Genomic DNA, 24,658 nt, shown 5'->3' on the forward strand with positions numbered 1-24,658 from the left:
ATTTAAATCTATTTGTCTATGAAGTACAGAAATCCAAACGATTATCTATCAGATTATGTAACAACGAGTATTTAGGTGTAAATACACTTTCATAAGTGGATTAATAGATCACTTTCTGCTAAGCTATGGCATGTTACCGGTATTTACGCCGGCGTGGTCGACGATTTCCCTCAATCAGCGCTTATCGCTATCGACCTACTAGGGTCGATTAATGCTTTCAAATATTTTTCCTCACAGACGACGCTCTGAGCCGAGGCTTGCGCCCAACCTCTCAGCCCTGTTGTCTTAAACGTTGTACTGGGTGAGAGCCTTCAGCGCTCTCTATTTGTCCGGACAAGTAGTTAATGCCATCTGCGGCAAATCTACAATAAGTCACGTCAAATAAAAGGTATTTACGTAGGTACACATTATTAAATATACTGTGTAGGCGATAAATGCTATGATTATGACGTCATAAAAGTAAATGTCTCATCAATGGCAATGTCTACGCCATCTTGTAAATGTTGTCAGCGTAACTAAACGTAACATTACATAGCATCACGCCTGTATCCGCAAAGGGGTTGGCAGAGTTGTATAAATAGATTAATACGAGTCTCATGCGGGGGTAAGCCGACCACAAAATCGGGAAATCACGTGCTATCAATATCAGTTATCTATGAATCTTCAAACTCATAAAGTCGAATTCAGTGATTTAGAGCCCAAACAGGGATTCAAACCCATGACACTACGCGGATGTTAGGATTTGGTGTGATATTCCTAATGTCTGTAGAGGATTAGTTAGTTATCGTCCAGATATTATAGATAGTATTAAAACGTCCAGGATGCCATAAAAAGCACTGAATTTTAATTTCAAATCGTTTTACGTTTACAAAACAGTATTTCTGTGGAGCATAAGAAAAACAGAAGTGACCGCGACGAATGTTGTCATTGCAATAAAAATATTAATTTAATGTTCGGGTTGCCAACAGGGAACGAAACACACTGAAGGCCTAAAACGTTTATTGCTGGCGGGGTCGACAGCGGAAAGCTGAAGTGTTTGCTATCGCGACGTGTTCGTCTCTATGTCTAGAGTAATAATCAGGATCGTATATCACGTCACCACCAATCTATTAAAGGCAAGGTTGGCTGTAAGTGACAAATCGGTACTCTCTCTCTCTCTCTCTCTTTCCGTTGCATTATTCTCACGTGATGGTGGGGTCAGCTGGCTGGTTGCTCATGACTGTACTACAATCATGAGCAATATCATGTACCCACTTTAGAACCATGTCGCACTATCATGTTTGCTTACGGTTTAATTTGTCAAAAAAGTTAATGTGACATGGTTTTAAAGTGTCATATTAGTACTCGTGACCATACAATGTTAAAACTGCGTGAACACTGCAAGAGGCCTGGTTTTAAATGACTAGGCTTAAAACAGACACCACACTCTAGATTAACCGGTATGATATGGGTAATGGTATCCTTCATATGTTGAGTTGGGACAACCCGGTTCACTGCAACCGCTCTTGTGGTTGCCTTGGACTTTCAATTAAGCCAATCAAGACCGAACACATTTATCTTCTTTCTAAATATCAACCGTTGCGTGATTGCATCGTATGCTTACAGTAGCCAGGAAAAACTGGTATGATGCTGTTAATCTTATTGAGCATGTCATAAATATTTTTTCCTACGTATGTTGCCTTTAATAGACACCTTACTGATGCAAGTAAGTAGTCGTTACACGAGCCATGTCAGTGGCCTTTGGCGGCTCAATAGTACCTATACTACTACCTACCTGTCTATACCTGTACCTGTCTATTAAAAGTCATTACCTAATGACTTTCTCACTTGTCACTTACTTTACCCACGAATCAAATGTGTTTTCAGATGTATGTGTCCTAACCTGTATTTGGGCTAGATTTCCCTCGGGTTTGAAAATCATAACGTGGCCGGCGCCTTTTTAAAATTGATCAGTTTTGTCTTTAGTAGGTTAGCGGATTTCGCGAATACTGGATAAACCGTCAAGGAGATTGATATTTTACTCAATACTTAATAACTTTACAGGCCATCATTATGGGCCCTAAAGGTCACAGCAAAAGTATATTTTAAAACACTCACCGCGCGATCCGACAGATTCTTCACTCGACAATGGAGGTAAGCAGGCTGGCCAACCGCAGCAGTGTATTCCCGCTTTGTATTGTTGTCGAAGTATGGCTGTCCTTGGTTCTCCGGTGACTCGGTGGTGCCATCAACCGCTGTACTGTTGGCAGTACTGGTGGTGAAGCCGAAGAAGTCGCTCGTAATGCTGTCGCCACCGCCGCTTACCGATATACCTGTGAAAAGAGAGAAGAATCACTAAGAAAGGAAGACGAAATATTTTTAAATATCTACTTATTAACTGAATCAGGCTCTTTACTGAAATGCCTTAATAATTGTAAGTTGTTAATATTAATATGTCATCATTAGCATGACCCGTCATTTCTTTAGCTTTGAATGTGTGTTGGATGCTTTGAATGTAAATTGCATACATACATACACAAGATCACGCCTATTTCCCGCTGGGGCAGGCAAAGACCACTGAGTTCTACTTACTACAATCCTGATGCACCACTTTCGCTTATCCCACTCTCATCAAAGACTACAGCCACCTTCGCTGGTTGAATGGAAATCATATCTTGAAAGTTGTTACTACGATCAAGAACGTTTTCTTTAAAGTCTTATTTTACGTTTACAAAACTTGGACCTAGGTTGCTATTAGTTTCGAAAGCATAATAGTTATGAGCATCTACTAGAAGCATTTTCATTTTTTTTTTTTAATTTTAATTTCAAAACTTTAAAGAATTTTAAAGTATGAAACGGTTTCTTCGCCGAGTGTATTGGATATTTATAAATATCGATGGAAAGAAAATTTATTAGCACTAAAAGTTGTGGGTGGTAATTAAGTATACTATAATTATTATTATTATATTATATTATTATATTATATATAGCTACAAACCCACTGACTGACTGACTGACTCACTGACTCACTGACAGGGTTGTTCTCCCAGAAGGAGCGTCGGGGGGTAAAACTGATGTATGGGGGGTGTGATCAAGATCTTCCGGTGAGTATGGGAAAACTTCCAGATCTTGGAAAACTGCTCCGCATCAGGCAGACACCCTACAGTCTGGCGCATTTATTATACCTAGATCAATTTTTTTTTCGCACAACCTATTTAAATCTTGGTCAAATTCTATTGTGGGTGAAAAAAAAACAAAATGGCCGAAAAACAAGATGGCCGCCATACAAAATTTCGTTTTTTGAAAAAATGCCTCGTTGGTAAAAACTGTGTATGGGGTTGTAATCGGAACATCCCGTTGACTATGGAAAAACTGCTCGATCTTCGCAAACTGCTCCGCATCAGGGAGACACCCTACGGCCTGGCTAACCTATCGCACCTGGAACAATGATTTTTTCGCACAACGTATTTAAATCTTGGTCAAATCCAATCGCCGGTGAAAAAAAACCAAAATGGCGGAAAATCAAGATGGCCGCCATACAAATTTTTCGTTTTTTCTGAAAATGCCTCGGGGGTAAAAATGATGTATAGGGATGTGATCGGATCGTCATGTTGAGTATTTCAATACAGCTCGATCTTGAAAAACTGCTCCGCATCAGGGAGACACCCTACGGCCTGGCAAAACTATCGCACCTGGAACATTTTTGATTTCACGAAACCTATTTAAATCTTGGTCAAATTTTATCGCCGGTGAAAAAAAAAAACAAAATGGCCGAAAAACAAGATGGCCGCCATATAAATTTTTGTTTTTCCAGAAAATGTCTCGGGTGTAAAAATGATGTATAGGGGTGTGATCGGAACGTCATCTTGGAAAACTGCTCCGCATCAGGGAGACACCCTACGGCCTGGCGAAACTATCGCATCTGGACCTTTTTTGTTTTCACGAAACCTATTTAATTCTTGGTCAAATTTTTCCCTGGTGAAAAAAAAAACAAAATGGCCGAAAAACAAGATGGCCGCCATACAAATTTTTGTTTTTCCAGAAAATGTCTCAGAGGTAAAATTGATGATCGGAACGTCATCTTGGAAAACTGCTCCGCATCTGGGAGACACCCTACGGCCTGGCAAAACTATAGCACCTAGAACTTTTTGGATTTCACGAGACATATTCGAGTCTTGGTCAAATTCAATCGCCGGCAAAAAACAAGATGGCCGCCATACAAAGCTTCGAACTAATACAGGACACGCGAGCAGCTTGCTGCGAGCGAACCACGCGAAATCTAGTTATATTATATAAAGCTACAAACCCATGTACTGACTGACTCACTGACTCACTGACTCACTGACAGGGTTGTTCTCCCAGAAGGAGCGTCGGGGGGTGAAAATGATGTATGGGGGGTGTGATCTGGACCTCCCGGTGAGTATGGGAAAACTTCCAGATCTTGGAAAACTGCTCCGCATCAGGGAGACACCCTACAGTCAGGCGAAACTATCGCACCTGTAACGATTCTTTTTTCACAAAACCTATTTAATTCTTAGTCAAATTGTATTGTCGTTGAAAAAAAATCAAAATGGCGGAAAAACAAGATGGCCGCCATACAAAATTTTATTTTTCCGGAAAATGTCACGTGGGTAAAAGCTGTGTATGGGGGTGTAATCGGAACGTATTGTTGAGTATGAAAGTACTTCTCGATCTTGAAAACCTGCTCCGCATCAGGGAGACACCCTACGGCCTGGGCAAACTATCGCACCTAGAACATTATTTTTTCCACCAGGCCTATTATAATCTTGGTCAAATTTAAATGCAGTTGAAAAAAAAACAAAATGGCGGAAATTCAAGATGGCCGCCATACAAAATTTTGTTATTCCCGAAAATGCCACGGGGATAAACATGATGTATTGGGGGTGTGATCAAAATGTCATGTTGAGTATGGAAATACTTCCCGACCTTCAAAAACTGCTCCGCATCAGGGAGACACGCTACGGCCTGGCGAAACTATCCACCTGGAATGATTCTTTTTTCGCACAACCTATTTAAATCTTGGTCAAATTTTATCGCCCGTGAAAAAAAAACAAAATGGCCGAAAAACAAGATGGCCGCCATACAAAATTTTCGTTTTTCCCGAAAATGCCTCGGGGGTAAAAATGATGTATAGGAATGTGATCGGAACGTCATGTTGAGTTTGAAAACACTCCTTGGTTTTCGATAACTGCTCCGCATCAGGGAGATACCCTACGGCCTGGCAAAACTATCGCACCTAGAACAATACTTTTTTCACAAAACCTATTTAAATCTTGGTCAAATTCTATCGTGAGTGAAAAAAAAACAAAATGGCGGAAAAACAAGATGGCCGCCATACAAACTTTTGTTTTTTCATAAAATGTCTCGGTGGTAAAAATTATGTATGGGGATGTAATCGGAACGTCTTGTTGAGTATAGATATACTTCTCGATCTTGGAAAGCTGCTCCGCATCAGGGCGGCGCCCTATGGCCTGGCATAGCTATCGTACCTAAACCAATTTTTCTTTCAAAAAATCTATTTAAATCTTGGTCAAATTCCATCAACGGCGAAAAAATATCAAAATGGCGGAAAAACAAGATGGCCGCCATACAAAAAATGTTTTTCTAGAAAATGTCTCGCGGAAAATAACTGTGTATAGGGTTGTAATCGTAACGTCTTGTGGAGTAGGAAATACTTCTCGATCTTTAAAAGCTGCTCCGCATCAGGGCGGCACCCTACGGCCTGGCGAAACTATCGCATCTGGACCTTTTTTGTTTTCACAAAAACTATTTAAATCTTCGTCAAATTTTATCGCCGGTGAAAAAAAAACAAAATGGCGGAAAAACAAGATGGCCGCCATACATAATTTTGTTTTTCTAGAAAATTCCTCAAGGTCAAAAAATATGTATAGGGGTGTGATCGGAACGTCATCTTGAAAAACTGCTCCGCATCAGGGAGACACCCTACGGCCTGCCAAAACTATAGCACCTAGAACTTTTTTGATTTCACGAGACCTATTTAAGTCTTGGTCAAATACTATCGCGGTAAAAAAATGGCGGGAAAACAAAATACGCGAGCAGCTTGCTGCGAGCGAACCACGCGACATCTAGTTTATTTATAAATTCGGTATAGTCTACCATGATAAAAACGACTATTTGATAAACTTAGAATAGAATAGACTAAGGTTTGACTGTTCAGTAACGTAGAAAATGAAAGAAAAAGTAATTATGTAGTTTATTTTTATGACAGTCAAGGAAATTATATAGTACAATTACTACCGGCTAAAATTAACTTCTACTTTTTGATTAATTTTCATCCTAATTCATTAATTTTAGCCAAGTTTCGAAGTTTCAGTAATTTAGAACAGTAAGTAATTATGTACCGTATTTTTAATTTTGCAAAAAATATAATTATTAAACAAAGTTTGATACATACATACATACATACATAAACTCACGCCTATTTCCCACCGGGGTAAGCAGATACTATAGAATTCCATTTGCTTCGATCCTGACACACTTCTCTTGCCTCCTCCACACTCATCAAAAACACACACAAAGTTTGATGTTTTAATTTAAAATAAAAAATAATTAATTTTAGTTTTTAAAGATCATGATGTGATATTTATTAATTACTAAGCAATTAAAAACCTATTTTTAAAGTCCATACTTTAAAAATTGACCTGCTATAACGCCAATTCACATAATGAGTAGAAAGTATAATATGAAATTGTATACCACTGCTTTCCATAATTATGAAAATCCATAATTTTATAAACCATAACCAGGAAAACCCATAATTTGAATATCCGTATTTAGAAGTAACAATGGCGGTAATAAAGCAGGCACGAAACTTCGCGACACCCCTACCCTGTTGATATAGCAAGGTTAGCGTCATTTTAAAGGTAGGTGTATTCATTTTATGCTTTTTAATTTATATGCGGATTTTAATTATTTATATTAACACATTCACTGTGTAACTGCATTGCACGTGCAATGTTATTTTTCGATAAACACATTGCAATTTATGTACATAGATACACTAGGGCAAGAAAAAATGTGCCCCACATATGGGTCATGCACGTATGAGTTTTAAATTTATTGCCTCATATGTGGTTCAGACACAGTGAGCGTGTTAAAGATATAAGTACTTTTTCAATTTATACATTTTATCATTATAGATTTCAATTATGGATTCTAATATAGATCCTTTGACGACTATACCAAATTAGGTATATTAGCTCTATAAAAGTAATTTATAAAACTAAATAGGTACTTTATCAAAGTGCATGAATGTATCTTTTTAAGCTCGACTTAAAAATAACGACTTACTATTATAAAGACTCCTCAAAATTCAAAGCTCGTGTCATATTACTTTTACGGTCTTGATGAAAATAATTATTCTCCAGATTAAAACGACAGTCGCTTGTTAATTATGTAACTTAATTATGTGTGGTGAACCCCGCACCCCCACTGGTACAGCGTGATGGAGTATGCTCCATACCCCCTCCGGTTGGTTGAGGGAACGCCTGTGCCTAGTAGTGGGACGTATACAGGGTGTTAGTGACATCGTAACGAATACTGAGAAGGGGTGATTCAGCTCATGATTCTGAGTTAATCATCATCATCAGTCATCAATTTAAGAGCCACGCTCTTGTCGGTGTAGCATTTTCCATTCCAGTCTATCAAAGGCCAATTCCTTGACTTCCCTATAAGACACGGCGTTAACCTTTTCTTTAATCTATTCCATGTAAGCTCTTCTTGGTTTTCCCCTTCCTCTCTAATAATAAGAGTCTGAGTTAATATCAAGTGGAATTTTCCGTCGCAAAAGTACAGAATTGAAAGTAATTTGTAAACCAAAAGTAACTCATTAATTTTGTGACGATAAATTTTAATTGATATTAAATCAGAATCATTAGCAAAATCAACCTATGCAGTAGTAGGCACTGACGCCATAGCAAAAAGAGTAAAAAAAACACGTGGAAGCATTTTTCTTTTACGATCGCAGCACAGGCCGCGTTCATTGCTCGTACTGTAGTTTTACCGTTATTGCTGCACTATACAGTTCACCATATGGCCACTAGAGTTTATATGACCTAGTGTTCTCAAGCATATAAGCAGGCACCTACCTAATTACTAACATATAGTCTAGAATGGTGCTTTGAAGCTCCATATAGGGAAAACTGCGTACAAGCGAGTTTTCACATTCAAATGTGATTTTGTTAGCAAAAAATAGACAAGTTACTTTCAATCCAGGTAAAAAAAGGTAATCTCAATTTTTACCCAGGTTGTAATTAAATGAAAGAAATCGAGGTTTTGTTGAAGAAAATATATGATGTGGCATAATGTGAGTTTTCAAAAAGGCGCTAACGCTCACAATTATTTATATTCCTATACAGGGTGTTAGTGACATAGTAACGAATACTAAGGGGGATGATTCAGATCATGATTCTGAGTTGATAACAAGTGGACTTTCCTGTCGGAAAATGCATGACAATTTACTAAACTTTGACATATTCTTACAAAGTTTTTTGTACATAAATAAAATAAAATAAATCTAATTGTTCGTATTGACTTAATGTAAAGATAAGGAATAATATACTGTGAGTATATTTGTTCTTTTTATATATAGTTATATTTGTTCATAGGTAATGTCTAGGAAGGATTTGAAGGATTCATCTAATGTCGAGAAGTACCCACTTCAAGTCGATATGCTTTTGTTTACAGCAAGGGTTAGTAAGGATTAGATTCATTTGTGTATTTAAGTTTAAAATTATTGGTAACCTCTGTGTATGTGTGTGTGTGTGTGTGTGTGTGTGTGCGTGATTTTTTTAATAGTGGCGCGGCTGATATCCTCTTTTATTTCCATCCCATATTTTATCCGACGTCAGAATGAAAATTCAGTAGTAGATATTCACCTATTCGAAGAAAAAGTTTTTACCATAGGGAATATTTAGAGACTTTCGTGTGCATGGATTTGTAGGATATTTATTTCTCCCGTAGGTACTCTATCGAATAAGTTTTAAAAATGCAGCTAACTGTGTCACATATTATGTGGTTTTTACGATAAATTTTGTTTTTATTAGAAGATAAAGGGGGTTTAAATGGTCAAATCGAAGCAATTCATCTAAGAAAGCAATATTGCTATTTGACATTTGTTTGCACTGCGCACTTAATTTTAAATACGCAAATGTCAAATTGCAATATTGCTTTCTTATATGAATTGCTTCGATATGGACATTTTAACCCCCCAAAGCTAACTTCTCTGCCCTGCCCTTATTTAAAAAACGTGCGCGGGAGCACTTTCTGTCTAAACAAAAAGTAAATAATTAAAAACCTCGACCTCCAGGTTATGTGCCTACCTACTTACTGATGGCTATGTCTCCTTAAAAATGTATGATTAGATTTTTTTTTTATTTTATTTTTTTCTCCTTATTTTAATTCTAGTGTATGTATTTTGTCACAACGATAATTATTCCATGTTTTGATGTTACAAACCTAATAATAAGACAGCAGAGTGCCCTTAATGATGTACTTACTTTCCGCATGTATTGGTATTATTATTGGTGTTTTGGTTGCTTTTTATTATTTAGTCGTCGTTTATTGTACTTTATCAGTATCCTATAGATTATCGGCCTTCACCAACACAGGTGCAGGCTGAAAACCAGCGTCGAGATATTTCATCTCGGCATATGCTGAGCTTGTTACCTTTTGTGATGGAAAACTTTATTTTATAATTGTGTTATGTAAACCTGTGTATCACAATAAACATTATTTTATTTTTTTATTATTTTATAACTTAAGGGTCCATTCTCCGGTTGCAGAATTCGGAATTTGAATATTTTCATCGTATCCCCGCTGACGTCACTACACCTGAAGTTTCTCTAATTACTTATACCATCCAATGTTGTATGTGCAAAAAGGGTAGTCAAATAAATATCTTAATATTTAAAAAAAAGGAAAATAATTGTCACCTAACAGCCTCCGTGGTCTAGTGGTTAGAGCGTTAGGTTCACGATCTGGAGGTCCGGGTTCGATTCCCGATGGGGACATTGTCGAAATCCTTTGTGAGACTGTCCTTTATTTGGTAAGGACTTTTCAGGCTTGAATCACCTGATTGTCCGAAAAAGTAAGATGATTCCGTGCTTCGGAGGGCACGTTAAGCCGTTGGTCCTGGCTATTAGCCGTAAAAAACACCTCCACCAACCCGCAGTGGAGCAGCCTGGTGGAGTATGCTCCATACCCCCTCCGGTTGATTGAAGGGAGGCCTGTGCCCAGTAGTGGGACGTATATAGGCAGTTTATTATTATAATTGTCACCTAAAACTCGCAACTACTCAATATTACGGTGACTGCAGCCTTAACGAAAGCAGGTATAAAATAAATCCACACGTCTCCACAGTTACAAACAATTCAATAATTCACTTAAATAACAATGAATATAACACAATACGTATATAAATAGACTCAAGGCACCTACCAAAAGTAAATTTCTTTTAACATCTGCCGCACAAATTAAATATTTACCTGTTTTCGGAATTGTTCAAATGTGAATCCTGCCAAAGTTAGCGACATTGAAACTTAACCTCAATCGACCTTAACTTTCTACTTCCACACATGAACTCTTAGAAACCTATTTATCATTCCATCAAAAACGAAGCCAAGTACTTATAAGAAAATATATAACGATACAAGTTTATTACAGCCAAGTAACAGTGTGTGGATACGATCTCGACTTCTCGTGTGGACATCATCGATCATCTTGATGGCTGTCAATAGCAGTAACCTCTTCTTTTTTATCTCCCAGAAATTGCTAGTGAACAGTGATGTGTCCCTGCATATTCCCACTTTAGGAACATTTCCGTCAGTAAAAAGGCGCAAAACTTATGTAAAAAGTGCTTTATTATAACTAACCTTTACACAATTAAAACACATAATAACGGGTTCTTACCGCGTTTAAATGGGGATATGAGACTCCCGATATTTCGACACTGTTGCAAGTGCCATGATCACGGGATGACTGATGAGATTGGAGTGGAGTAGGTAGATCCATAATTTTCTACGGGCAGACATATCTGTCTACCCTCTTTCTTTGCCGCTTGTTTATGTTTTTGATATCGGAATGTTCGGAACCATCTGAACTCGCACCAAACTCACTACGACAAACCGCACTCATATCCCCATTTAAACCTGGTAAGAACCCGTTATTATGTGTTTTAATTATGATAATAACCGCGTAAACTTAAAACAACCTTTACACAGATAAACCCAGAGTACATCAAAGAAAAAACAAAGCAGCCAATGTTGTTACTATTAAAGAGTCTTTACAACCGGAATAAATATTCCCGGGCATGGCACATCACTGTTAGTGAACGCAATTTTACTCTTCGTTAAAGAGTGAAAGATATGTTCTCATCGGAAATGTGACGGGATTTACCCACTTTAATTTTAATTTTTAACGGAAAGTGCTCTTGAAATTCAATTTGTGGGGATTTTTGAGTTCGTGATTGATTCGATTTTGGTGATATGGGATTATTCTTGTCGACTACTGCGGGTTATACAAATAGTTGCAGAAGCTATGACGCTTTTACTGCTTTGCTTTTTAAAACCTTATAGAAACGCTTTATCGGAGACATTAACGCGTACTCCAGCGTTTAATAAAAAGAATCTGGAAAGATGAAGGGAAGGCCTTTGCACAGCAAATGAACTAAGCAGATATACAAAAAAGCTAAGGTAGGCCACCCAGTCGGTTCTTAAGTAAGTAATATTTATTCCTGCCCACGCGTAATTTAAGTTTCAAAACCTTAGTTGTCTTGTTTCATGTTTCACGAAAAAAAACCAATTAGACACGTCAAACTTGTTTTATGGTTTTGTATTTAGGGAATATATCTGAACAGTAATAATGATTGTTGGTAACTGCTGGTAGAGTAATACCTAGATCAATAATCATTATTACTGTCATGTTTCCGTCCTTGAGGAGATAGATAAAAGTAAGTAAAAAAAGTAAGTGAATGCAATATGTAGCTTTTGGTGTCATCATCACTAATTTAAGAGCCACGCTCTTGTCGGTGTAGCATTCCCCATGCTACTTTTTAGCGAAAAATAGGGTAAGTTTTTCCCTCTTGGCTTCCGCTCCGCAGTACTCTGTCTGATGCAAGTGTGATGGCGCCCAGAGTACGCATTATACGTAAGTACGCGTTTTAGTGTACGCATGCTAAAATACATTCTACATTAATGTATTCTATATACCTATATTGTCGTTTGTTTGAAAGCCAAGCTATCGAAAATCAATCTACAGACAATTAAGGTGTTTATAGCTCGAGATAATTGTGAGTAATTACTGTGTTACTACAACTACCTACACAATATACTATAATATATAAACCATTACATCATAGCCTTGAACCATATAGTAATTATGAAATGGTAGGTAGTTGGTAAGCAACAAGAATAAAATAACTATTATGTAAGTACCCTATTAGTAATAATTGTTTTTTATGTAAACTAAAAGGCCTCTCCTTCCTCTTTCCATTTTTCGCGGTGCTGTGCACACTCCGTCCAGTTACTCCGGCAAGCGTCCAAGTCATCATGCAATGTCTTTCGAGGTCTAACACGACGCGTATGACCGTTATGAGTCACCCAAAGCGTGACGGTCCGCGCCCACTGCTCAGGGTACACGAGGCAGACATGGACACTTGTTTGTTTGACCCAATTAATTCATCAATTGCTTTTAAGTATACATTTTTGGTTAGTATAAGGTAATTAAAATAGGATCTTTTCGGACGTGTTTTTCCAACGGTGTCCAATTTAAACCCATCAAAGAATACTTTTATATTCATTTTTTTACAGAAATAGACTTTGATAGACTTTCTGATAAATTTTCTTAGAAAGACTTAGTAATAACGTCAGTCTATTTGAGCTAGTCTTTATAAATGAGTTTCAATCTGTTCAGCGACCGGTCTCTACTTCTAAGAATTAATTTTCATTAAAAACTGACGTAGTCTTGCGCGGCTTCAATTTAGTGGTTTTTGTACCCTCTAAAGTATATTAACCTTTTCATTATAAGTCGATAATATATAAAGATAAGTAATGAAAAGTATATTTATTACCTAGTAATCCTTCCCTGTTTTCGTAAAAAAATACGCTTTACCCACAGGGCTTGCGAGGTCGTCTGAGCCCCGAACCGTCGCATTCCGAAGATGATAAAAGGACTTTACGTTATGAAGGGAAATTACTATAATAGCTGGGAGGACCCCGAGAATATTAAATTGCGACAAGCAAACAATTTTCCCATTTTATCAAAGGTTTTCGGTCCCGTTATGTTACTGTTCAGAATAATAGAGTTTTGTCAGTCAGGTTTTGGGGGTTGGAGTCGCTCATGCCCGTAGGTTTACCCTCGATACACTAAGTACTTTCTGAAAAGGTCGCGTAATATTATTAAAACATCAAACATTTTCCAGTTTGTTTTGTAAATGAACAGTTCCTAGAATAACAGAATGACTTTAAACGACCTGAGGCTATAACAGTCTGCTAGACAATTTCATTAAAACCTGAAATATAAAATCAGGTACTTAACGTCGTATTTATTTTCGCTATTCTCAAAGAGCGGAGTTTTCTCGTATTTGTAATTACCGCGTTGTAAGTTGTAATACATGTGGTCTGTACGTATTATTTTAAGTAATTGTGAGATTAAAGAAAAATATTTTCCTAGCAAAGAATTTTATTTTTGTAGCAAAAAGCTTTGATGTTTAATCATGAATGCGATAATTAAGTAATTACATATATACATAAACTCACGTGTATTTCCCATGGAGGTAAGCAGAGATTATGGAACTCCATTTGCTTCGATCCTGACATACTTCTCTTGCTTCCTCCACATTTATCAATCGTTTCATACACGCACGCCGTTAATTAAGTAATAAAAGAAAAAAGCAACATTTAATTACATCGGCATTATATTTCTTTAACAATTATTTTTAATTACACTGTCTAAGGCTGTTTTTTGGTAGCAAACTAAGGATAGTATTAATAAACTAATCTCAGCTGAGACTGCTCTCAAGATCATGCTCAAGTCCCTGTTTATCTTGAGGGCAGTCTCGAAGCTGAGATTAGTTTATTAATACCACCTACAGTCCCAGTAAAATTAAGTCACAGTAAGTAAAAATTCTTAAACACAAATAGAAAATATTTTTCGTTAGTTTTAGATCTGTCTTTATTTAGTCATTAAAATTTCATAATTTACCTTTGACCTAAGAAACTGCCTCCTTCGTACATAAGTCAAAACGAAAAATGAGGTTGATTTTTGATCATTATAAGATTAGCTTCTATTTATAGATTAGCATTATAGTATTTCTATGATACCATCGAAAAAGAAGAAGACTAGCAAAGTTATTTTACAATTTGACGTCTTACGCCCACGTCCTTGAAATCTTTATGAAAAAAAAGGCCTTCAAATAATGTCACGTTCGAGATTCAGGATGTTGCTCACATAAATTTTAAGCCGGATGGCTTTCTCTTTTGTCACGTAATTTAAAGACCGCCTTATCGACATTTCCGAGAAAAGACTTTAAGTAATGAGAGTGATTTTAGGTAACGAGTGATGAAATCCTTTCTAACGTTCGCGAAAGGCTTCGTTGAGTTCCTTAATATTTTGTTTTGTTTGAAAAAGCTCTTTAAAATAAGTCTTTTTTTAAAATAAGAAAACTATTTTTGGACCGTTCTTAAAAAGTGGTTGAGCCATCACAGAGCACACTTTCCAAGCTCTTTAATGACAATCGTCAATGAGTCCACCAGCTGCTGTCGCTGTAGTCGAAATCTACTGTGAAGCATCATCATCGTACAGTTACTAAATTCAATATCTTTCACCAATGAATTCAGTTTAAAATGCCAATGTGATCTTAATCTAAAGTAAAATATTTCCAAGCAATTGTGTTCAAACTTACATCTATTTCTAAAAGAAAAGAAATAGTTTGGTTTCCACGGAAGGCAGGTGTCAAGTGCCATGCCAATCCAAATCAAACGGAGGTTTGAGATGACAGTTACGCTTTCAGTGGAAAGTTAGATACAATCAGTGACAACGCTTTGCTTTATTCAAGGGTGTGTCAAAGTCAAAGGCGGTTATTAGGGAAACAAAAGAACATAGACAAAGGTAGGACATAGGTTTGAGTGGACGGTTTCCATGCAATCTTGCGTAAGCGAATTGCTTCACTATTGGAACGAGTGCGCGGCAGCTCCAACAGAATCGGCAATCGGGTTGGTGGTGGTGGTCTTTACATACATACATAAACTCACGCCTATTTTCCACCAGGGTAAGCAGAGACTATAGAATGCCATTTGCTTCGATCCTGACACACTTCTCTTGCTTCCTCCACATTCATTTGGTTGTATATGTGTATGTCAGTGTCAGTCTCCAAATCTACAAACTCAGTCACTTTATATCGATCGCTACTCCAACAGACGTAGCCCAAACTTGTTAGTGCACCAGACATTGAAACTGAAATAAACACTTGGCCTAGGCCCGTGTATTTTAGTATATCAATATTTCTTATAAATGATGAGAATCTTAAAAAAAAATACAAATAATAATAAAACACTTTAGTGCACACACATTCCCAAGAAAACAGGAGAAATTTACTTCTTACTTATTTTACTGGTACATAAAACAAAAACAGCCTATATACGTCCCATGGCTCGGCACAGGCCTCCCCTCAATCAACCGGAGGGGTATGGAGCATTCTCCACCATGCTGCTCCACTACGGGTTGGTGAAAGTGTTTTAACGGCTAATAACCGAGACCAACGAACGGCTTAACGTACCCTCAGAAGTAAGGAATCATTTTATTTTTTCAAACAATCAGGTGATTCAAGCCTGTAAAGTCCTTACTAATCAAAGGACAGTTTCACAAAGTGATTTCGACAATCGGGTATTGAACCCGGACCACCAGATCGTGAGCGATCATGTTTCGTCGTGATTTTTACTGATAAGTAAATTAAATACCAAAAACTGAGAAACTGCTGGTTGGTTTGTTCAACCTGTTTCCTGAACAAAGCCCGATTTAATTTCCGGTGTAATCAAATAAGCCTTAGTGGTCTGCGGCCTTCAGAACCGGGTAGCTATTAAGAAAACTTTGTAGGTGTACTTCCGTATATAAGTAAGTGTTTCCTTCAATTGACCAACATTTTACTTATAATGCAAGTAACGATGTGGTAAGATGAGGAAAATGTCGACTAAGACGTTTCTTAAACATCGCATTGATTTGTGTAAACCACTGATGCCTAATGAGTCATGAGCAATATCATGTATCCACTTTAGAACCCTGTCGCACTATCATATTTTGACATTTATTGAGGCTTACGGTTTAATTTGTCAAAAAAGTTAATATGACATGGTTTCAAAGTGTATACATATTAGTACTCGTGACCGAACACCGCGTGTATATTCGCCTTATAACTTACTAAATACTAGAATGTAACTCGAGCACGTAATTCCTAATGGAGCGACAGAATCAGAAGTCATAGGAAGACAACGTGCAAGTATTGTTCCATTCTTTCTAGGGTCAGATAATATTTGACGACAGTTTTCGATAATCTATGGTTTTCGTTTAAAATAACTTTTGACGCTTATTCTAATGCAAAATACTTCAAAATAAGTGTCAAAAGTCAAAAGTTACTTTATATTACGGTTTAGGTGCATAATTATGTGCTTAGACTCTAGAGCCCAGTTTTTTGTTTCAGTATTTTGACTCCCCAGCCGGCTGCAGCTGAAAATCAGCGTCATAGTCTAGCTACAGCTAGGCTGTGACATTTGCTGAGCTGAAGCCGTTTCGGCATTAAGTATAATAATTATTAAGGTAATTTAATTACCTAAGTATGTTATGTTAATTAATGTTAAGTATGCCGAATAAATATTTTTTTTTGTCTTTTTTTCTTTCTTTTGTGAGCGAAAACCATGTATCTAAGACAGATTTTCGAAAACGGACGTAAGTCAACCTGTTCTATTGTGGATCACCTGAATCGCCAAAACAGCGGAACATAGTTATGTAAGTACATCAATTTGTTGCGCAATAGGTAAATCGGAAGCTTTCAAAAACTTGGTTTATAACAAATGGGACGCTCTGTGTAGTAGCGAATACGCTTTTTGATGCGATTTATGTTTTGAATGAATGAGCAACAGTAGAACACGAAATCGGCTTTACTCGCATGAAAAGCGATTCAGTGGTGTGCGGGTTGGAAACTGAGATACACAGGTACCTATAGGTACAGATTTATGTTCCATTTTTAAACGGCTCTAACAATAGAAATGGACCTTTCTATTGTATAGCTTTAAGGGCCCTATCTCACTAAGACACCATAGTTACGCTACCAGACGCCGGAAATTATTCGGGATTTAGTGAGGTATACGTTTTCACAACTACGTAACGGCCTCCGTGGTCCCGTGGTTGAGCGTTCGGCTCACGATCCGGAGGTCTCGGGTTCGAATTCCGGTAGGGACATATCACTTTGTGAGCCCTAGTTTGGTTAGGACATTACAGGCTGATCACCTGATTGTCCAAAAAGTAAGATGATCCGTGCTTCGTCCCGGTTACTACTTACTGATGTAAGTAAGTAGTTGTTACATGAGCCATGTCAGGGGCCTTTGGCGGCTCAATAGTAACCCTGATACCAGGGTTGATGAGGTTGATAATTCTCCTTACAACCCACACGATAGAAGAGAAGAGACAACTACCTACGTATGTCGTCTATATTGTTGGTGGTGCAGCCGTGGTGGTGTCACCATCACGCCTTAGTAAGATTATAATTGCACGGTATGAGATTTTTCAAATATTTTCAAATATTCCGAGAATTGAAATATTACAATTCGTTGAATGGTAGTCTAGACTCAACGTAAATATACTAAATAGTATAATATAAAATAAATAGTATTTATTTAAGTCCTACTTTTTTTTATACGAGACTAACTTAAATATGATTCGTTTCTAAAATAGAAACGATTTAAATGCAACTATTTGAAATCTTTTTAAATAATCATCATTATTAGTTTAACAACCACGCTCTTGTGGGTATAGCATTCTCCGTTCTTGTCTATCAAATGCCAATTATTTCACTTCCTTATAAGACACGTCGTTCACCTTATAAGCTATTCTTATTATTCCCCCCCCTTCCTCTCTTTCCTTGTAGCTTCCCTTCCATGATGTTTTAATAAATTCGTTGTATTTTAGATTTACAACGAAAAGATTGCAAAGAATTGACTCCAATGCAAACAGAAACTGTAGACAATTCCTAGTTTATTGCATAGACAAAGTTGCATCGCTCTCAGCAGATCGTAAAAACCACTTCTTCACACTACAATCTAATCATGTTGAACGGGAACACTGCAGCTAATGGACGGCTCAGAGTCTTATTAACGATGATACTCTGCACTCAGAGCTTCAGAGGCTAAAGTAAACTTGCTTTATTAGCTTCTCTACTTGAGCTTAAAGCTCCGGGATGCGGCGAGAAGCGTAAGCTGCGTTTAAGACATTTGTGGAATGTTCCATCAGAGCTTTTGAGAGGAACGAAGTCTCTGGTATACTTGCAAGTATGTTTTATTGTTCTGTATATTTTAAGTTACTGATAGCTTTGCAAAAGATTTTTAGTTTAGCCTAGGGCTTATGATGGAAAGATTTATGATACGGATGTAAATAGTACCTGTAGTAGTGACTGGATAGAGCTCGCACAGAACCGGGATACTTGGAAGAATATGGGGGAGGCCTTTGCTCAGCAGTGGGATCATATAGGCTAATAATAATAATAATAATAATGTAAATAGTAGAGTCGGAAGAGGCAGGCCTAGGTGAGAATATCTAATCTAAGATGTTTCAGAGAAAGCCCAGTTCAAGAGCCTACCTACCTAAGGATCTACTTTAAACCGGCGTGCATGCATGAGAGTGGAGGAAACGAAAAATGTGTGGGTCGTAATAATAATAAAAAAATAAATAATAAAAAAGTTTATTCAGGTAAAACCTACGACACACATTATATATTTACAACACTAAAATATACACACATCGTAAGTGGGATTCCGTGGTAGCTGCCTATCCCAACGTGTAGTTTGGTGTTACGGTTGCAAAGGTTTTCTTTAATTCTATCATTATCGTGCGCTAAACATAAAATATACGTAGAAAAGATCATAAACAGATTCATATTTGAATCGACAATAAAATTCTTTATTTCCATTCTGTTTTGAATTGAGTATTGAGAACCCGCAAAGCCGTGTAAAGGGAGAAAATGGTAATTCACTCTAATCTTGAAAAGGTCCTGCGTACAAGGCAAACAGATTCCGGCAGAGTGAACTATGTAAATGTACACGACATGACTAACCAAACAAGTACGTATGTATTACAGCGTTTCGTGTACTTTACTTTGATTTTACCTCAAAGGGACAGTCAAGATATAAGAGTGGGTATGTCTTTTACAAGCCAATATTGCTGTCTGCGACATATTCCTTTGAGAAAAAGCCCTTCTTCCGTCGTAAGGTTGTTAGATCGCTAATCGCCCATACCAAACCTAACATTATGGTTATTGTACAAGACTATAGACCACATCGATACTATGCTATGTTTTTTGTTCATTTAGCTGATGTATTTGGTAACATAATAATATCTTTATTTGTACTATTAAATAGGCTGTAACATAAATATTATGAGTCAGCTGGAATAATATAGACTATTTAAACTATTTTCTGTTTTGTAAAGTTGAGACTGTTCCTAAGCTCTGAACTATGTAAAGGCCTGTTATAACTTCCATCAAGGCTTTCCTAGTCTGAGGCAACTGTGAGTAATACCTTCTAGTAAGAGAGAGCCTCGTGTTGTGAGGTTGTGTGATCCTTTTTGCCCACCTTAAGTACACATTACCGGTTCGCAACTAGTGGGCCTTGCGCGGAGTAAAAGTAAGCCAGCGCCACGTGTAAGAGCCGAGCACCTTTATCTAAGTAAAATACAATCGTTTATTTATTTTACAACAATCTTAGAAACTATCTCTAAAACTTTAACTGTATTCAGATTCAGAATTTTCCATCAAAACATTCATGTTTATTTTTAGTTATAATATTTTCAGTTCCATACTTTTGCGACGGAAAATTCTATTTGCTATCAACATAGAATCATGGTCTGAATCAGAGCTCAAAGTTTTCGATACGATGTCATTAACACCCTGTATAGAACTATGAAACTATAACACATCTAGTTAAATCCTGAATCGAAACAAGAAAAATACTAACTTGAGAGATCTGATCTGAAATGTTCAAGGCATCGTCTTGCTCAGTTATTATTTGAACAACCAAAGGCCCCTGACATGAACCAGATAGATCCCTGAAATGCGCTTACCTGCGTAATCAAGCATGTTGTTTGTAACAAAGAATTAAAGTTTTCATTGCTCTCTATTAGGCAAAAAAAAAATACTTACCTATTAATAAACTTTTCATAATGACATCGACGTTAGTAACTACTTTTAATTAGAAAATGACGGTCTCCGTGGTCCAGTGGTTGAGCGTTGGGCTCATGATCCGTCACGGGGTCTGGGCTGATCACCTGATTGTCCAAAAAGTATGACGATCCGTGCTTCGGAAGGCGCGTTAAGCCGTTGGTCCCGGTTACTACTTATTGATGTACAGTCGAGTGAGCAATATAATGTACCCACTTTAGGACTCTGTCGCACTAACATATTTGACATTTAGTGAGACTTACAGTTCAATGTGTCAAATAAGTTAATGTGACATGGTACCAAAGTGTATACATATTAATGCTCGTGACCGTAAGTAAATAGTCGTTACATGAGCTATCTCAGGGGCCTGTGGCGGCTCAATAATAATCCTGACACCAGGGTTGATGACGTTGGTAATTCACCTCACAACCAATACGTACAAGAAGAAGATTAGATAATGTACACTGTAGTAGCAAATCAGTTTGTAAATAGCAATTGCATGAGTAAACTGTTTGTATAATTAGACTCCCATCTTTCTTGTCTTATAATGATACAATCGTCGCATACGGAATAGAGCGCTACTCATTTCTTATATTTACATTATCATAATAAAAATTGAGGCTTTATCGAGGCATGTAATTGGGTACACGCAGGCCTTGCATAAACATAATTATTTTCCTTATTAGTTCAGCAATCCCTCCTAATCCACAAAGTTAAGATGTCTACATGATGTATTACCATTTGCGGTAACAGCGTTTTCCTGTAACACGTTCTGCGCACAACAAAATTCGTTCTAGTTGGTCAAGAATTAAGCCCGTGTACACAGAAGCTTAGAATAGAAGCGAATAGCAAAAGTCTATAGACCGCGTATAGCATATGGCAGATGCCCAGGCATGACGTAAATCCGATAGTCGGATTGTGTCCTTTGTAATCTGATGAACCATTATTATGAGCGACCGGCGTCTGTGATCCAGTGGATGAGCGTTGAACTCACGATCTGGAAGTCTCGGGTTCGAATATCGGTGTGAATATGTTACGAAAATTATTTTATTTTTATTTCTATTTTAGTAGTAGATCCTTTCAGTATTGCTCACGAAGAGACCCGTCGGGGTCTCGAAATAAAAAAGTTTTCTTAATTTAGTTTCAGAATTAGCAGAAAGAATAAAGAAGTCTGTCAAAAAGAATAGCGAAGAATATTTTATAGCGATTTTAGATAATCGAAGCTGTTCTAAATCTAAATTTATTTAATTTTGTAGTCATCCAAATGGATCGATCGAATAAATTAGATTCTTGAGTTCCTAATCAGTACAACTAACTTTACAAATATTAATTTGAATGTCTTCTTCGCGTTCCCGGCCGCTTTAAGTTTTTAATAATAATTATATTTAGGTAGTCTGAATTCATTGGGTTGTGAAAATTATTTTAATAATCTAATAATAAATTGCTTTTGTAATAACAGTCTTAGATTATTTGATTGGATTGTTTACAATACTTTTTGTTAATAATAATAAAGTCACACTATAAAAGATATTTACAGGAAAAACTTATTCTTTGATTTATATTCCTCGGGAGTTTAAATGACATGCTATGAAAACGTTTTTGTTTTGTTTTTCCAATAATTTATCTTTTCGGTATCTATCGTTTTTATTTATTTCAGCTCCCAAATGACGTCTTTCACGACCACTTTGTATATAACCCGCTGACTTTTAATTCTTATAATGTAATGTGATACTTGGCGTTTTTCACACACCAAGAAGCTCAGCTCTTTTGGTTTCTGAAGCGTCAAATGCGTAGAAAAAAGCTCTGTAGCTACATCAAAGAGGTTACAGGACGAGGATAATGGATATACATTTAAAATGCATTCTAATGGAGGAACCGGGGATCAATTACCCGCCGAAAAATGAATGGGGCCTTGGTCCAAACTGTACCGAGAGCCTAAGTGTATTTTTGCCAAAACCTCTTTACAAACACTTAACTAATCCCTTCTGGGAGCAAAAATAAATTATTAATTTTCCCTAGAAGTAGCTGAGCAAAGTTGAGGAAAGTTTCTAGAGCTCATTTTGCTGTAAGGATTACTATCTTAAAGGGTTTACGTCTGTGTAATTGGATTCCCCTAAATATAGAACTTGGATTACAGAGAATATTGGAGTTTTAATAAGAGACCTGCGCTTTAATATTCTTCAAATACGTCCTAAATAGTATTTTGTCCACAAATCATTTTAATACAGGTACTTAGACTACCGACGCGCCTGCTAATTCGTCCATGAGGAGTTATAATTTTATTCTTTCTAACTTCAATAATGCTGTCATCCAAATCCCCATCTAAACCTTAAGGAGATGAATTCCCTAAAATACCCTCTTACTGCTTGCTCATGTCACTAGGGACACTTGTGCGAAAATTCATGCCTCTAACTTTAAAAATGACAAAGTTTTATACAATCTGTCAAACCCATTTTTATCCCCTAAGGGAATTAAGTTTCAAAATCCTCCTAAAAAGAACCCCCATGCAAAAATTAAGCCTTCTAACTCTTGTAGTTTCTGACATTTCGTGATGAGTGAGTGAATCTGACAAAAAGACAATTTGATTATACACAAAACAAACAAAGTTAATAATAATTAATTGTTAAAAAAAAATGAATTCTTTTAATTCTTTCTACATTCATTTTGAGTTGTAGCATTTAGAGGGTCTGCTGTCTTTGAAAATCTCATGAGTGCAATATCCAATTCTACTTTAATATTGTTTTAAACTTAAGCCAACGTAAGACACTTACAAATTACCACAAGATTTCCAGGGAAACGAAACTACGTGTTAAAACTTTCAATACAGGCGAGAAGAAATGCAAACTATGTAAAGAAGAGTCCAAAATTTGTTAGGTGAACTGCTGATTGAAGGTCTCTCACATTTTCTTTTTAAAAGTTGGATTTTCATCTTAACAAATGTCTTAGTATATCTCGGAGCTTATAAGCATTTTGCATAGATCAATTTGTTCGACTTGTATTTGGTCTTTGGCACCTTTGTTATAAGTACTTCCTTGTGTTTTGCGGGATAACAATTGTAACCTGTTTACCCCAAATTTTGTATTCGTTACTTTCAGCAACAAAAATATGTGCTACTTTATTGTATAGGTAGGTTATTAAAAAGCCATCCGTAAAACACGAGTTTTTTTTTTTATAAGAATATAAATTCATCATCACATCACTAATTTAAGAGCCACGCTCTTGTCGGTGTAGCATTCTCCATTCTTGTCTATCAAAAACCAATTCCTTCACCTCCTTATAAGATACGACGTTTGCCTTCTCTTAAGAATATAAATTATTCAAGCGTTAAGAACACTCTTTAGAAAACTTTGACCTTTTTAAGGGCTACCAAATAAGAAGGTCATATGTCTTTTAGCATAAAAAAATATTACTTACATATTTTCATGTACCCGTTAGACCAGAACTTCTGAGAAAATAAAAGTAGAACGAATAATTCTTCGTAGACATATTTCTGAAGACGACAAATATTTGTTCTAGGGTGACATACTTACTCGTAAGTACGGAGGGTGCCCATGACAAGTTTACTCACTCTCAGTGATGTTCTATAGAAAGTATTTTCAAATATAAGTAAATATTACACAAGTTGTTTTGGTAATGTTACATAAAGGCTTCGTTGGTTGCCACGGCATTAAGCTCTAAAAATTTAGCTCCTCACTATTTTAATCGTTCAAATGTTTTTTTACTTATTCTAGAAGATACAAGAGTTATCAAAAACAAATTATAGACTGGATTAACAAACTCAGAACCAGTTAAAGGTTCTCATAAATAGAACTAGAACAATTAGTTGCAAAAAAAGTTTTGAATATTGCAAGTAATGTTGTAATGCAGTAGTCAGTTCCGCACGCAAAATTAAAAACAAAATAATAATAATAAGAAGTGTAATAATTTGGACTATATTTACCCAAAACTCAACTTAATGAATTTGTATGAAGAAAAGAACATGTATCTAAGTACAATTTCATCTCAAATTCTATAGTGATTTCCTTACAAAGTTTTCCTTAGATAAGAATAGGATAGGTACTCGTAAAACACAAGTAGGTAAAACAAAGTACTTAATTTCCTTTTAATGTTATCTAACGAAGTAATCTACCACTTAAGATCTATTAGAACATGAAAGAGCAGTATCAAAAATCCGATTTGCGATAACAAGCAGATAGGAAGGGATACCGTCTTTCCATTTCC

At 36.6% G+C, this 24,658-nt stretch overlaps 1 protein-coding gene across 4 annotated transcripts in view; it reads right to left on the reverse strand.

The window, feature by feature from the left end:
* Positions 1-24,658, reverse strand: part of LOC126370988 (hemicentin-2-like) — a 540,644-nt gene that overhangs the window by 53,011 nt on the left and 462,975 nt on the right. For all 4 annotated transcript variants that reach the window (XM_050016173.1, XM_050016174.1, XM_050016177.1 and 1 more), the window contains exon 3: positions 2,098-2,312. In XM_050016173.1, coding sequence (XP_049872130.1) covers positions 2,098-2,312 — 215 coding nt within the window. The remainder of the gene's footprint in view (positions 1-2,097; positions 2,313-24,658) is intronic.

Source organism: Pectinophora gossypiella, chromosome 11, assembly GCF_024362695.1.
Source record: "Pectinophora gossypiella chromosome 11, ilPecGoss1.1, whole genome shotgun sequence".
Classification (NCBI taxonomy): domain Eukaryota; kingdom Metazoa; phylum Arthropoda; class Insecta; order Lepidoptera; family Gelechiidae; genus Pectinophora; species Pectinophora gossypiella.